Genomic DNA, 16,867 nt, shown 5'->3' on the forward strand with positions numbered 1-16,867 from the left:
TTGTTTCCCCTTTTATTGATTAATACATAACTGTTTCCCCCTAATTTGCTCCACAGCTATCGGCCCATGTCCACCACCAACAGAAGGTATTGTATAAAGATTTGTGATAACTGTTCCATGGCGTCATGAAAAAGTCATTCTTGAGAAAAACAGTTTGAAGGACTAACGTTGCATCGACAGATACTAAACGGTTTAATATCGGAATCACGTTAACAGCAGTGATCAATGCTTTACTCTTGTATTAACATTTCACTGTGATTAGACTATATAGGGTGTGTTCACGCAGATCAGCTTTGAATAAATCTTATTTTCTTAATTTAGGATCTGAGATCTTTGGAACTATTTTTAATATGTGAAGGAGGATAGTAGACTGCATTTGGTGTATCATTTTCTTTTGTTCCCTCTGATGCTCTTCCGCTTCAGTGGATATTGTCCTCGCGGTGGACACTCCAACCAGAACTGACCCATCAGAGATCATGAATGCACTGAGGGACGCTGTAGCTGATGTTGCATTACCATTAGAGATAGCAGATGATTTAACACTGAAAAGTTGGAATTTGTCGACAGGTGAGAAGATCTGTCATATGTTTGGGCTCCTGGACAATTGTTACAAGACGTTTTAATTTGATGTTTTAAAACAGGTCCTTAATACTTTGTCACTAATATCGCTTTATAGGCTGCCATCTAAACTCTACTGGAGGATCTGAATGTCAGTGTGAAGATTCCTTTACTTGGTCATGTGACATCTGTGACACGTATGGTGCATGCAGCGATGCCAGTGCAAAAACCTGTGACTGCATATATGGAATCCCTCCATTTGGAGAGTCCTGTAAACCAATCTCAAGTAAGTGTAGCTCTTGGGAAAGAATTGAAAGGAAAGTATACAAAGTCTAGCATAGCTAGTGTCCATCCATCCACTTTCTCAAGCTCATCCTGATCGAAAAACAGCTGAGATAAGCTCCAGCTCATCTGTGACACCAGTGAGCACAAAAAGTGGAAATTAGATGGATGGACAGAATGATGAGGACATTGTTTCCCCTTTTATTGATTAATACATAACTGTTTCCCCCTAATTTGCTCCACAGCTATCGGCCCATGTCCACCACCAACAGAAGGTATTGTATAAAGATTTGTGATAACTGTTCCATGGCGTCATGAAAAAGTCATTCTTGAGAAAAACAGTTTGAAGGACTAACATTGCATCGACAGATACTAAACGGTTTAATATCGGAATCAAGTTAACAGCAGTGATCAATGCTTTACTCTTGTCTTAACATTTCACTGTGATTTGACTATATAGGGTGTGTTCACGCAGATCAGCTTTGAATGAATCTTATTTTCTTAATTTAGGATCTGAGATCTTTGGAACTATTTTTAATATGTGAAGGAGGATAGTAGACTGCATTTGGTGTATCATTTTCTTTTGTTCCCTCTGATGCTCTTCCGCTTCAGTGGATATTGTCCTCGCGGTGGACACTCCAACCAGAACTGACCCATCAGAGATCATGAATGCACTGAGGGACGCTGTAGCTGATGTTGCAGTACCATTAGAGATAGCAGATGATTTAACACTGAAAAGTTGGAATTTGTCGACAGGTGAGAAGATCTGTCATATGTTTGGGCTCCTGGACAATTGTTACAAGACGTTTTAATTTGATGTTTTAAAACAGGTCCTTAATACTTTGTAACTAATATCGCTTTTTAGGCTGCCATCTAAACTCTACTGGAGGATCTGAATGTCAGTGTGAAGATTCCTTTACTTGGTCATGTGACATCTGTGACACGTATGGTGCATGCAGCGATGCCAGTGCAAAAACCTGTGACTGCATATATGGAATCCCTCCATTTGGAGAGTCCTGTAAACCAATCTCAAGTAAGTGTAGCTCTTGGGAAAGAATTGAAAGGAAAGTATATAAAGTCTAGCATAGCTAGTGTCCATCCATCCACTTTCTCAAGCTCATCCGGGTCGAGGGACCAGCATTTCAAAAGGGATGCCCAGACTTTGCCGTCTCCGACCACTCCAATTTCGCAGAGGTGGTTCCGGACCAGCTGTGAGACATAGTCCGAAAAACGTAGACTTTTATGTATTCATTACTTTGGAATTGGTTAGATTTGCCATGGCTTTTTTTTCCATTTACCTATATTTTTATTTAAATATCACTTGACTAATTTTTCATTAAGATTATAAGCATTTTCTAACCAGTGAATGGCTGATGAAAAGTCCAGGGTTTGTGTCACCTCTTGCCCAAAAACAGCTGAGATAAGCTCCAACTCATCTGTGACACCAGTGAGCACAAACACAGTGGATATTAGATGGATGGACAGAATAGGATTGTTTCCCCCCTTTATTGATTATTCCATAACTGTTTCCCCCTAATTTGCTCCACAGCTATCGGCCTATGTCCACCACCAACAAAAGGTATTGTATAAAGATTAGTGAACAAGTCATATTTGAGAAAAACAGTTTGAAGGACTAAAGTTGCATCAACAGATATTGCACGGTTTAATACCTGAGTCAAGTTAACAGCAGTGATCGATCTTTTACTTATGTCTTAACATTTCACTGTTATTAGTCTTTGGTAGGGAACCTCTGGGTACCTCACGATGCGATATGCCTTAAAGGCTCATGATAATGATTATCTCACGATATGATGATACAGCGATTATCGATATGTCAATAATGAAATCAACCGACGATAATATATTATACAACTTTTCAAGAGAAAAAGATTTTTCAATTTAATTTTTTAAAACAATTAAATTCAAGTGTGAATTTTTGTAAACAAATACGCCTTCTAAACAGAGACTCTTTATTATTGCAACATTTCTGCAATCAAATTTGCATCTTAAACACTAATGTAGTGCAACATTTCAGTAACATACCCATTTCTTTTCTGTTTATGAACAGTGACAATTTCTTTGTAACATTGCTGTAAAGTTTAAATTATACTGCAATGCCTTTACCTGCACATTTAAAGGGAAAAAGCATGTCCATGTTACACAGGTATGCCCATGTTTTTCTTCAGAAAGAGCAGCTGGTCAGCATGTTTGGGAGTGAGAATACTTCTATGAACATTTATAATGTCACCTGTAGTTGAAAAAACTCTTTCAGCTGCCAAACTGGTCCCAGGAATACACAAATGCATTTGTGCCAGTTTGGACAGAAGAGGGTAGACATGCTGTTGATCTTTCCACCACTGCAGTGGATCCTCCGTTAGTGGAAGAGACTGAACATATTGGTATTGCCTTCTCTCTCTTTCCGCAATTTCTATAAGAGTCTGTCTGTGTAGATGCATTGTTCTTGAAAGTCTGTCCGAGCAGGTCCACAAGAGCAGGCGTTCTCCTTTCTGGGCTCTGTGCAAAGCTGCCTTCCTTGTTGTTGTCACTAGTGTGAGGCAGCTCCTCCCCCTCCCCCTGTGCTTGCTCCCAACCGCCCTGTGCATACTTCTTCAGTACTACAGCTTTTGACAGTAGTTTTGCATACATGTCTTTCACTTCTGGAGGTGAGGAAAAGAGCAGAGATTTAAATCTTGGGTCAAGTGATGATGATATGTATAGAAGACAAAACAAAACATAAGAAAACAAACTATTGTATTCTCTTTTGACTTTTCGTGGAAGATTGACAGTGACAGAACTATGAAGCTAAAAAAATATGAGATCAAGGTGTTTAATTGTGTGAAGGCGAAGGCCTTCACAAATATGTTATTCCTATACTTTATTAATATTATTAATCTTATTCCTCCCACTTTTTTGGCGCACCTTCTACTTCCACATAATTCATCCGATTCACCTCGTTCAAATTTCTAATTATTGTATTATGTAATCACAACTTTAATATTATTAAAGTTAAACTGTGTTGTTTACTTGATTAAAAATATACATTAACATGTACACTGATTTAGCTATGCCAGGAAATATTGCTACTTTTGTTATCAGTTATAACCAATAATTAAATTGATATTAATCGTTAAAAAAATTAATTTACTACATGAACAATGCAATTAATGAGCCTTTAAATCGCTAGCTAGCTAGCTAAATAAATAAATAAATAATTATGCTTACCTTAGGGTAGGGGAGTTTTGCTGGCGGTAGAAAACCCACGCTGGTATGGACATGAGGCAAACTAACAGGGGCGGCTTGTTGACTTGCTTGTAGCTCTGGGTGATGATTCCTGTGAAGCTCGCCCCTAGCGGACCGCCAAGTAATTGCTCTATAAGCAATTAACATTGAAGGAGCCTTTAAAGGGGCCGTATATTTATTTAAAATATCGATACTTGGCACAGGCGTATCGATAATCGATCAGAAGACAAAATATTGTGATGTATCACCATAATCGAGATATTGTCACACTCCTAGTCAAGAGCCTGGATTATTTTGATTACTTTGTGTCTGGGTGGGTGAAACATGTTGGCTGCACTCAACACAACCATCTTCATTTCATGACACCAAAGGTTTCTTGCTTTTGGTTGACAAAGTACATTGATCAATACTTTAATCGTGTAAAATGTCATTCATATGTGACCGGATAAACTCACCTTGTTCTACGTCGTCGAAGCCTTTCAAGCTAGTGCTCAGTTTACTAGCGGCTAATAAAGAGATGTGCTTGTTTGCAACACATCGCTCAGCAGACATTAAGTCGAGGTTTAAAGTGTTGTGATTATCATGTAAAAATGTATGCAAGACAGACGAAAAATATTCTATAATATTCCATATTGTACATACACAATTTTATACGTCGACAATTTTCCGACATAACGGATTCATCTTGAATAGCAATGATAACTAAAACTTGCATAGGTATGCAAACAGGTAAGCATCACATCTGCCTCCAATTTACAATCAACGGTTAATCTAATGAAAACAGAAAAAAATTACCTGCTAAAAAGTGGTCAGGGCAAGTCCTTGTATGTTTTGATGGTGAAAAGGGGTCACGTCGAAGATTTGATATACATCGTCCTTGTCTGCTTTCACAAAACTCCTTGGTTTTATCCCCCTGGTTTCCAGTCACTGCCGGTATCTGAAAGAATCATTTATTTCTTGTTGACCATCAGTATACCGTATGCACATTAAGAACTCATTCATACCAGTTTCCATTTCCCTTTTAAATAGTATGGCATAACACTGTATACTTTGCATATGGTTTGTGTGTGAGTGGATTATTTATGTTTTTTAGTTTTTTTATGTTGACTGTTGGCTGTAAAAGGAATTGCCCCTTGCCCCTTGACCTGTAGCAAACATAAACTGCACAGGTCACCATTGCTGTGGCTACCATCGCTACATGCTACAAGCTAGTATTAGCCAGCATCGGTTTAACGTTATAGTTGGAGCATTACAGCCGTTGGTTTAATGTTACGTTATAGACAACCACAACCCAACTTTTTGTTAGCTTACCACGTTGTCTTTGAAGTGAACTGCGACGTGTATCTTCAGGTTTGTTGTTTTTTTCCCAGCTACCTTGTGCCCACATTCCTTCCCTTCGACTAAAATGAAGCATAACGATTTTTTTTCTCCGCTTCAATGTAGCGAAAATGTGTCCATATATCACGTCTTCTCTTTCTCCGAGGCCCCGTGCAAAGCATGATCATTAATGCTTCACTTTTACGCAGTCTTATTTTCCCGTGACCATCAGCCCAAAAAAAAAAAAAGCCCGCCGCCTACTAACCGAGCGTTACTTTGACGTAAATCGCGCGAGAACTCGCCACCAAGCGTTTTTTTATCTGGATCGCGCGAGAACTTGCTCTAGAGAGCGGTAATCGATGCCACGAAATTAAATACTGTATTTAATTTCGTCTCGTATTTGCTCATGACCATCAACTGAAAGTAAAGTATCTGAGACTACACTACTGAACAGTATATAACTCTTATATTCATTCACCTAAGATCTTAACTCCATGTACAATTAAATAAGATGGAGCTAACACTCCATTAAGTGTAAGGTAGATAGAAACAATGCGCTGCTTTCACAATATTTAAATAAAATAATTTCCGAGAATTTAAAAAAACATTGCTCGAAAAATAAATCTTTCAATGTCTTAAGTTCTTCAGCACCATCACACAACTTTCTCTTATTCTTGCTGATACATTTAAGTGAAATTCAGGTTAAATTAGGGAAAAGTATTGGAATGTTTGAAAGCTTCTAATTCAACTTTGCTCTACAATTCACATTTCAGGTTTGCCTACACAGACCCGTTTAGCCAAACAAACAACAGGCAGACGGGGGTTGCAATGCAAAGATGTTTTTTATGGCAGTATTAGTGGTCCCCTTATCTTGACTCAAAATGCTTGTCCAAACACATGCGGCCGCACACCACTTTGCACAGACACTCAGTCACAGGCCATTGATTGTTTTGAATTTTAAAGGAGGGGTGATTTTTGCCTACTTTTTGAAGTCTTTACAAAGTCACAACGTCCTTGATTCTTAACATATTGACATATTGTAAAGCTGGTCCACTGTCCCATGGCTGGGACAAAAACCACACTGTTCCTCCTGAATCTGAGATTCGACTTCCCGTCTCCTCTCCAGCACCCCTCAATAGACCTTACCAGGGAGGCTGAGGAGTGTGATCCCTCGGTAGTTGGACCACACTTTCCGGTCCTTCTTCTTAAAAAGGGGGACCACCACCCCGGTCTGTCAATCCAAAGGCACTGTCCCCGATGTCAAGGGGATGTTGCAGAGTTGTCAACCAGGACAGCCCCACAACATCCAGAGCCTTTAGGAACTCCGGGCGGATCTCATTGACCCCTAGGGCTTTGCCACCGAGGAACTTTTTAACCACCTCTGTGACTTCAACCACAGAGATAGGAAAACCCACCTCAGAGTTCCTCAGACTCTGCTTCCTCAAAGGAAGGCATGTCGGTGGAATTTAGGAGGTCTTCTGAGTATTCTCCCCACTAACTCACAACATCCCGAGTCGAGGTCAGCAGCGGCCCATCTCCTCTATACACAGTGTTAATGGTGCACTGCTCCCCTCTGCTGAAACGCCAGATGGTGAACCAGAAATTCCTCGAAGCCGTTCGGAAGTCAGATTCCTCCTCCCATGCCCGAGTTTTTCTCTCAGTGTCAGCCGAAATTGTGTTCTGCTTGGCCAGCCACTGCCTGTCAGCTGCCTCTGGAGTCCCACCGGCCAAAAAGGCCTGGGTGTCCTGGTGCACATATGCACATCCTTATGTTTGAATATGGTGTTTGTTATGGTCAATCCGTGACGAGCACAGAAGTCCAGTAACAGAACACATTATATTCACTTTTATCTGTACCCTACATTTATCTGAACATTTTTTGATATCTTTTTGGCAGACAACCTTACATTGTATACTCCTCCTTATGGTCTTTGAAGTCATGAATTTGACACTTGATGTAAATTGTTGTCATGTAACCTGTGCTTCTCCTTAGCTTCAGTGGAAACTGTATTCAGCATAAATACATTCCTCGGTGAGCCAAGGAAGATCATGACTTACCTAAGAGATACTTTCAAAAATACTTCTTTACCATTCAACATCACAGATGATTCAATACTGACAAGCTTAATTTTGACCACAGGTGAGTATTTCATTTCATTTCATATATATATATATATATATATATATATATATATATATATATATATATATATATATATTTGTGTTAGTCAAAGTTGTGGCATTAAATTTGCTTAATTTTTAACTTTAATTTGATTTTGACCACAGGTGATATTTTTTATGTTTACTGGTTTCTGTTACCTGAAAGAACTCTAGTATTCAAGTTTTCCGATATTGTATTGGTCAAAGTTGTGGCATTCCTTTTTCCCCCAGCCTGCTATATTGACTTTAATGGACAACAGCAGTGTTCTTGCGAGGATGAGTATCTATGGCCATTTGATGTATGTGAAACCTATGGTGCATGTAGCAATGCCAATACACAGAATTGCGACTGCATAAATGGAATTCCTTCAAATGGGCAGCATTGTGAAACAAGTAAGTGCACCTACTCAAACTCATGTCAGGATACAAACAAAAATTTGAATGTGACATTTAGACCACTAGTATATAGCCTGAAATGATCATGTAATAAATGTTTACTGGGAATAAGAAAGATTTTCAATTGTGCTCCACAGATATCAAAACCACTTCACCAAAACCATATTCAACAACAACAATATTACCATCAACAGAAAGTAAAGTATCTGAGACATACATTACAGTACAGTACTCAACTCTTACATCCATTCACCTAAGATCTTAAAGTGGAAGTCAACCCAAACATTTTCTTTACAATGATATGTTCTATGCGCCTCCACTAGATTTCACACGGCATTCTGATTAATATAGCAGCAAAATTCACCCATTTTTAGCCATCACAGGGCCATTTTGTCACTTGCTGAAAATGACATTACAGTTGCTCGGTTCTCAGGAAACAACCAATCACAGGTCATCTGTTTTTTTTAAGATGAGCAGTCTTTATATATTATTACAAAGATAATTTTTCGGTTGACTTCCCCGTTAACTTTAAGTACATTTACATTAAGATAAGGGTAACACTCCATGAAAGGTAAGGTAGATAGAAACAATACAAAATGGCACTGGTTTCACAATCTTTAAACAAAGAACAAAAAAAAATGAAACAGTTGACATTGCTCTACAAATAAGTTTTCAAAATCTTAAATTCTTCAGCACCATCACACAATTTACCTCAGCACCTGATATGTCGTAATATCCTGAACATTTCAAGTGGTTTCAAGTACAAAATATTTGACAACTTTTCATTTTCTCTCGCTAAGACATTTGAGTGAAATTGAGTTAGATTATCGGAAAAATATTGGAATGTTTGAGAACTTCTTCTAATTCAACTCTACTCTGCCATTAACATTTCAGGTTTGCCTACAACAACCCCAACAGTTTACGGTAAATACGTTTCACATAATGACTCTTCGAAATGACAGTGTACTAATTTGTACTGACAAGTAACTTCTGCGTTTTAGAGAGGTCATTATCGTTCATTCTGGAGATTGAGTTTGATGAATCATACAACGATGAAAATAACATTGTCTACCAGAGAAGCTCACAGTCTGTAAGTTATGTTTTTTATGATAATTTCAAAGAATGCTTGCAATTGTTGTTATTGGTATGATTGTTGAACTCACATGTTGGATGTGCTCACGATCTCAAATAGATTGATACACTATCCAAGATCCATATCCCAGGTCTACAATCAGCTGAACTTTTGGGCTTCAGGTAGATTTCATTCTTTACAATGATTTACCTCACCTTACCGTTCCTACGGTACAATGCAAGCCCTTTGGCATTTGTTTCATAATTCTGTTATAAGCTATCTTTTCTGCCACTGTGTGCTCAAATAACAAACGCATTTATATCTCGAGAATATGACCTCTTGAAAAAAAAAAAAATTTTCATGTTCACCTGCAATGTTTAATCTGATTTTAAATGTTTTATATAGGATTGGTAGCACCATTACTGATTTTAGAATTACTGCAAATACAACAATTCAAGACCGAGATGTTGATGCACTTCTCGCGGCACTATTCAATGATCTGAGGAATATATTTCCCATGAGGTTTGAGAGTAAGTAACTAATAATGTTCTCACAGGAACAACCTGAGACACATTGTCACACATAATGTCATTGCACCACTAGGCCGATTTGTCTGGAAAATCTTCTGCAGAGTGTTAATTGTCCACCTTTTATTTCTTTCTACATCAAAGGCAGCAGAGATTTAACATTTCAACCAAGGAATGTGTTCTTCGACGACAGTTTGAATGTGACATGTGGCCCACCGCCAGAGGACCTCGAGTTTAATATCTCCTCGACCACATGGACACTTGATGGGGTTGAAATAATTGAAGACGTTCGGCACACCTTTTCACGAGCTAATAGAGGGGAAACGCTTACGATCACCCACTACTTTTTTACTGACAACGGTAAGAAACACTTAAAGCACTGTGTATGCGTGTATGCTTTTTCAAAATAAACACAAACTGTTTATACTAAACTACTGCACACTTGTAATCTTTCCCAGGGCAAATCGAAGCAACGCAACTCAATCTAACCCTTTCCACTAGTTGAAATCCTTTTACTGTTTTCTACCGCATAACATATCGCTTAATTTGATTTCAGGGCGTTATGAATGTCTGCTGTTTGATGAGAATTCAAGTTTCAAGCAGGACTCTAATGAAACGTTCAGTCTTTTGGAAACACCCATAATCCACACTGTTCCCCTCCAGAACACTATTGTGTGTGAGGTTGGGCAGCAAGTGTCACTACTGTGCTCTGTACAGGACCCCTACCAGGTGATGTTTCCAGACATCCCAAATACAGGTAAAGGTGAAATAGAAAGGCATCACAACGATATTTTGCATTTGTAAAATTGTTCAGATCTGTAGTGTATCCCCAAATTATTGTTAACCTAGCCAAATTGAGAGTAAAAGTGAATTTGTATCTGTTGGATAGGGAACTTTTAGCTGGAAAGAACTCAAGGAAATGAGAAACTAATATGACCAGTCACACAACAATTCTGTTTGCAAATTTTTGTGTTGGTTTCCCCGAATAAGGCATTTTCAAAAATTCACAAAGCAGAATTTAGTTTTTGAATATTTTTTGCCTTAACTGTATATTAAGAATGTTGTCACTTTCACAGTGTTGGGTTTTGTTTGTACATGTTTAGAACCAAGCCGTGAAATCCAACATCTTTTGACAATCACAGAGGAAGACTGTGATAAGAGAAAAATAAACATTACTTGTCAAGTGACTGAATTTCCTCGATTCACACGGAACATAACATTGGAGTTTGTCAGAAATGGTAAGTATTGAGCCAGTGATAACACATTTAGTACTTTCCAGTTCAAGCTCCCCCCCCCCCCCCCCCATGCTCTATCAGTTAGGTAAACATGCATTGTCTTTCCAGATTCATTCACATGTGTAGGTGATCCTGAATTTGGAAATGGATTTTTAGATGATGTGGGTAGAGCTTCTTGTGAAACAAACAAAGTGGGAGAGAAGACTGCCATTTGCGGGGAAAGTGGAGAATGGGAAGATCGAGAAGACAACTGCACCAATCAGTTATTTGCGCAACTATTAATTGAGTCTGAGGTGAGATGAATTTTTTAGCACACAATTAAAATTACAAGGATAATTTGGCGACCCAATGGGAGCTATTTCTCCATAACGAGTTGTCTGGACTTCCATGAAGGCAGTAAAACCACAACTGATTAACACTTTTTTTACATGGACAACACATTTGAGTTTGGTGGAAGACAACACATTTGTCTGAGTTGTATTATTCCATTGTTCTGTGTAGAAACCTTGAAGTACATATTGATTGTAACACTCCCCCCCCCTCCCTCTGAAAATTCAGTTTTTGAATAATAGGACATTACCAGAATATCTGGAAGAACTCAGCAATGCCACGGTCCAACTGAGTGAGGAAGTGGCTGAATCTCCCAACAACATTGAAGTCATCGTTAGAATTCTATCCAATGTAGCCACCTTGGTAACAACATTTAATATCGACATAAGTCAGGACTCTATGGAGGTATGTGTGTTCGTGTTTCACCTAAAAATACATGTACAGTGGATGTCAAGATATGTATTGACTGTAGTTCTTTTTGTCTTTTTACTTTAGGATGTCCTTATCGTTATTGATGTCCTTAGTAGAGATCAGGCAAGGGAATCTTGGGACACTCTTAACCTAGAAGCTGTCACTAAAGAAACAAGAAATGCCACTCCCAGAAATGAGAGTGCCAGCTCATTGTTGTTTTCTCTTGAGGGTATAACAAGTAGGCTCGTCAATGCCTCTTTTAGCATTGAAACGCCTTCGATTCTCTTGAACAAAACTATGTTCATCGACAGTTTCAATGGGGATTTTAATTCGACGGTGGAGATAGACATACAGGAAACTAATGGAGCAACAAACCTCACTGTGATAACCTTTGAATCCTTGGATAATGTACTTCCCCCAAGAGATGAGAACAACGCTACGGGCAGGGTCATCAATGGGCGAGTCGTACTTGTTCAGTCCGACACCATCGTCGACAATATCACTTTCACATTTGAGATTGTAAATGATAATCTGGGAAACCCTCAGTGTGTGTTCTGGAACTTTTCCCTCTTCGATGGTCTTGGAGGATGGGACGACGAAGGCTGCGAGCTCGTCGAAAGAGATGATGAAACAGTCACATGTCAGTGTGACCACCTGACCTCATTTTCAATACTAATGTCACCCGGTGTTCCAAACAGCCGTGTGTTGGATTTCATAACCTATATCGGCGTTGGTATTTCCATGGCATCCCTAGTTATATGCCTCTGTATTGAGGCGGTTATATGGAAGAAAGTTCGAAAGAGCCACACATCACACTTGCGCCATGTTTCCATTGTTAACATTGCACTGTCTCTTCTGATTGCAAACATTTGGTTCATTATTGGTGCAAGTATCTCTGAAGGAGATAAAAAGAATCCAGATGCATGCACTGCAGCTACCTTTTTCATCCATTTCTTTTACTTAGCCCTCTTTTTCTGGATGCTGTCATCTGCCCTGCTGCTATTCTACCGTTCAGTCAGAGTCTTTGGTGGAGGACTTTCGAAAAACACTATGTTGGCTATTGGATACTCTCTTGGCTACGGGGCCCCACTGATAATCACAGTCGTTACTATAGCTGTTACTGCACCGAACAATGCTTACATTCGAGAAAATGTCATCTGCTGGCTCAATTGGGAAAAGTCAAAAGCACTGCTGGCATTTGTGATCCCGGCACTGCTCATCGTGTTTATAAACACTGTAATCCTAATTGTGGTGATAGTTAAAATATTGCAGAGTCGGGGGATGACAAGCGGTGCAAATCAAGATGAGAAGTATGTCCTGGTGGTCATTATTAGGAGCTTAGCCATCCTAACACCCTTTTTTGGAATAACTTGGAGTCTTGGAGTAGGAATCTTAGTTGACCCAACTAATTTCGGAATCCACATTGCCTTCGCCTTCTTCAATTCTCTGCAGGTGAGCTTCTGATATTGCTTTGTATGTATTTATATTTTATGTTTATCGTTTCATATTTTATTCATATAAATTTTAGTTCTAATTATTCTTAAGTCTTGTGTCTATATTTACTGAACTTAACCAAACCCATCTATGGTGGACATTCTCGATCAGAGCTTCAACTTGAACTCAATTTTAGTATATGAATAGATTCTCAGCCATCCAGGTAATGGCAAAAAGTTGAATTAAGGCAACAAGGCTATGGAAGTCACCTTTAGTGTATAAAGTGAAACAAAAACACAAAGTGCAACTGAATTTGATTGTGAGCATTTGTTAGTCTGGCATTTGTATTATATCCTTTGGATTTTTCTATTTACTAAATTTACAGTGTGCACGGTAAATTATTAAATGCAAAGGTGAGTGTGTGTCTCTGTGAGTCCACTTCTCACCAATTGGTTGACCCACACTGGCAAACCTAATTATAGCCGCCACAGTCCCACCTTGTCAACGAGGTATAGTCAGAGCTATTCCAAACTAATAAGTAAGTCTAAAAAGATTAACTGATTTACATGGAAGTAAATCCTGTGATTTGCAGGAAATAGTGCCTCAGACTTCCTCTGATGACTGTATGCTCAAGCAACTTTAGTAAGAATTTCTCTTTCCTGGTATGCCTATGTAATATACAATTAGGCTTCATTTTATTCATCTTGGCTACCTTTCCAGAACTTGACTACCAACTTGAAGATTTTCAATTAGATTTCCCAAATTGTGCAAAGACAATCATAGAATAAAACCAAAAACAAAAAAAGAAAAGAAAAAGAAAACAAGTAGCAGTGTAGAGTTCCACTTCAGAATTGCCATCGCAAGGTCGTATATTTATAATGAGTCATCATACGCACATGTGGGTCTGGTTGCATGTTTTAAAATGTGCTGCATTGTTCATGTAGGAATGATATTCTTTTTTGTCTAAAGCTTCTCTTCTTATCTTTACATAGGGTTTCTTCATACTAGTATTTGGAACACTATTAGACAAAAAGGTATGTGCCGCTAATGTAAAAAAAAAAAAAACAAACTGCGATATAGGCTTATGGGTATGCTAGTGAGCTTAATCAACCCACATTTTGCTTCTTCATTGACTTTGAATCTGATGGGTGTTTTTCTGTAATTATGCATCATTAAAATGAGCGTAGGAATCGTAATCATTGCATCTGAGCAGTCCCACAATTGTCCTAGTTTTGATGTTAGCTTTGCTTAGATTTCTTTTGTTGTACTTCCTTAGATGCTAAGATTTTCCTTTGTTGTTTTGACTTTGTTGTCACAAATCTTGTCATAACTCTGTGCAGACTTATTTACTTCGAGTCAAATGCCAATTTGTGTGCACTACATCTTTCAGGTTCGGTCAGAGATTTCGGTGTTCACACAGTCTCAAACCTCTGCGAGTGGGACAAAGGTAAGAACACAATCGATGCACAATTTGTTGGCAGATCGCACATCCCTTCTCCAATAACGAATTTTTTTGTGGTTTTGTCAATTCTTTTAGTCCTCGAGTGCTGGAAATTCATCAAGTGGATGGCAGATTTGGAGGAACATTGGAAGAAGAGGTATAGCATCATATAAAAAGTGCACGGTATACTTCTCGGGCTCTTTTTGTCAGTGCAAGCTTCAAGTTTGGGAATATGTCGACCGTGTTGCGCCATGCTGGGCATTCTGGTGGGCCAAGGTCGTTTTCTTTTACACGAACCTCACAGTTTGGTGGCTAAAGGAGACTAAGTATTATGCCTGCTGGAAACAGGTCTAAGTTGTGGCGCATGTGGGGTCACGCAATTTGGGGGAATTTGATCAAGGTGCAGGCAGACAGATTGTGTGGCTGATGTCATCGTATTTCATTCATAAATATGACATCATGCATCAAACTTTCTGAATCATAGTAGAAATCATTACATTGGCTTAATTATTCAAATCTTTTTTATATTTTTAAAGAGGAAGTCAACCCCCCAAAAATCTTTACAATATAAGATCCATGCAGCCCCACTAGTCTAAACATGGCATTTTCATTGATATTGTGTTTGTTAAATATGAGTATTGTATTGTATCTGATTGGCCAACAGCAATGGAGTGAGGAATTCTGCTGGACACGCCCATTTCTACAGTTCTGTACAGTGTGATATGGTGCACAGTTCAAAATACAGCATTTTATGAATGTTTGTGGCATTTATGCACATCAGTCAGCTTTTGTTCGTATCTACAAATGCTCATAAATTGGAAGTTCACAACTCGGGTACCTCCTGTATATAAATCATGTCATTTGTGCAAGTTTGCTCTTGGATTGAGTCTGTTTTGTTTGTGCTTTTCAGGTGGCAACAACCTCTCATCAGAGGCCTCTTCATCATCTCAGGCCATCAACACTTGAACTCCTCTGCAAACATCTCTGCTCAGGCTGACCAAGCAACGAACTGTTTCCAAAAAGGGTGTGATTGCCGAGCGGTAAAATATCACACTAATGCTAAAGTACTTTAATACTACTATTCTGTTGTCTTCTCAGTATCAATCCATTCATGTAAGCACTTTAAACTGCAGTACTATTGCCTTGAAACAGGTGAACTTATTAAGATTTATTTATTCCAAACACTGTTCATTACTTCATATGCATTGGACTTTGCAAGACTGTCCAATACGTGCACATAATACATACATTTAGCATTTTGCTCAAAACGTAACAACTATTTTGCAAAGTGCCATTTCTTCTGTCTGGCTTGTCCAAGCAAAGTCAGTGAAAAATGTTTTTGCTGGAGCCGCATTACAATGACAATCCCCCCACCCCCTCAACCCACCTAAAAAAAAAAAATTGACAATCCACAAATATTCGAAACAAAAATTAATAACTCAGATCAGTGGCCACTTTCCTCTGAGAACATAATGTCCAACTGTGAAGGTCGGGATTAAACGGACTGTTTGAATACCAATTCAAATTCGACAATGATAATAATGAATTGTTCAATGAATGGATCAAATGCCTTTTCTGAAATTTCCTATTAAGCCTTTTGTCAAAGAAAAGAAAGTACTGTGACATGGAACCACTGGGCATTTGCACTCAAAAGTTTCAAAAGAGAATGTAAAAATAAGCGGCATATACAGTATGTAAGGTATTTTAGGGTCATCTTGAAATTTCATCCGAAATCCAATTATCCCTAAGTTTTTGTGCCTAAGTAATCGCAGAAGCAATTACTGTATATGCTGACAGTGTTAGTAAAGGGCTTTACTTGGAAAACACTTATGTACCGGTATATGTTTCTGTGTTTTCCCACGATGTGTTTTCCCGCTGTCGTGTGTTATTTAACATATTTGCGTTATAGGAACTACATTGCTGTGCAGTGTGTTCCATGGTTAAATCTTCAAGCTTAATCAATTCAAGACATCATTAATAATATAGATATGAAGTATATTTTAAATGAATGTGTAAGTGCTAATTAAAATGTTGAATCCAGTCATAAATCATGCTTGGAAATTGCCTTTGTCCTTAAGAAAAACTCACTTTACTTAATGTGTTGAGTGTCTGAACTGAATTCATTAGACACATTTAGTATACTTAAATTAAATTAATTAGGTGTACTTAGGAGCTCAAAGATGCAGCCTGCTACAAAAGCCATGCTAATTTTTCCATTTAATTTGTATTTTTACACCTATACGATCATTTAATGTTTATTGTATGTTGTGCGGACCCGTTGTTGACTGTTTTCAGCATTTGCAGTCATGGCATTCATTGAAGGAGAATATTGGTGCTCGATGGTTGCACCATTTCAGCAGCCAATGTTTTGCATCATCACCGTTTCCATTGAGGGGAATGTCGGCGCTATTCGACCATTGATGCTTTACGGACACAGCACAGGGCAATTTTTTTTTTGCACCTA

At 38.5% G+C, this 16,867-nt stretch overlaps 2 protein-coding genes across 3 annotated transcripts in view; one reads left to right on the forward strand and one right to left on the reverse strand.

Annotated features, from left to right (window-relative positions):
* The window catches only part of hmbox1b (homeobox containing 1 b), a 122,339-nt gene extending 116,691 nt beyond the window's left edge, over nucleotides 1–5,648 (reverse strand). For both annotated transcript variants that reach the window (XM_086018200.1, XM_086018198.1), the window contains exons 1-2: nucleotides 5,392–5,648; nucleotides 4,876–5,017 (exon numbers count right to left, since the gene is read on the reverse strand). The gene's annotated coding sequence lies outside the window, so the exon portion shown is untranslated. The remainder of the gene's footprint in view (nucleotides 1–4,875; nucleotides 5,018–5,391) is intronic.
* Nucleotides 1–16,420, forward strand: part of LOC147127985 (uncharacterized) — a 99,394-nt gene extending 82,974 nt beyond the window's left edge. Inside the window, 21 exon segments of the mRNA XM_086019738.1 lie at nucleotides 432–567; nucleotides 677–807; nucleotides 1,461–1,523; nucleotides 2,395–2,419; nucleotides 7,391–7,537; nucleotides 7,789–7,950; nucleotides 8,091–8,150; nucleotides 8,848–8,877; nucleotides 8,955–9,043; nucleotides 9,146–9,207; nucleotides 9,431–9,555; nucleotides 9,697–9,912; nucleotides 10,109–10,309; nucleotides 10,656–10,790; nucleotides 10,896–11,080; nucleotides 11,346–11,522; nucleotides 11,613–12,980; nucleotides 13,955–13,996; nucleotides 14,353–14,409; nucleotides 14,500–14,560; nucleotides 15,314–16,420. Of these exon segments, the coding sequence (XP_085875864.1) occupies nucleotides 432–567; nucleotides 677–807; nucleotides 1,461–1,523; nucleotides 2,395–2,419; nucleotides 7,391–7,537; nucleotides 7,789–7,950; nucleotides 8,091–8,150; nucleotides 8,848–8,877; nucleotides 8,955–9,043; nucleotides 9,146–9,207; nucleotides 9,431–9,555; nucleotides 9,697–9,912; nucleotides 10,109–10,309; nucleotides 10,656–10,790; nucleotides 10,896–11,080; nucleotides 11,346–11,522; nucleotides 11,613–12,980; nucleotides 13,955–13,996; nucleotides 14,353–14,409; nucleotides 14,500–14,560; nucleotides 15,314–15,369 (3,528 nt within the window). The 3' untranslated portion in view covers nucleotides 15,370–16,420.
* Nucleotides 16,421–16,867: the final 447 nt, after the last annotated feature.

The sequence above is a fragment of the Filicampus tigris genome, chromosome 20 (assembly GCF_054856515.1).
Source record: "Filicampus tigris isolate MCC_2025a chromosome 20, RoL_Ftig_1.0, whole genome shotgun sequence".
In the NCBI taxonomy this organism is placed as follows: domain Eukaryota; kingdom Metazoa; phylum Chordata; class Actinopteri; order Syngnathiformes; family Syngnathidae; genus Filicampus; species Filicampus tigris.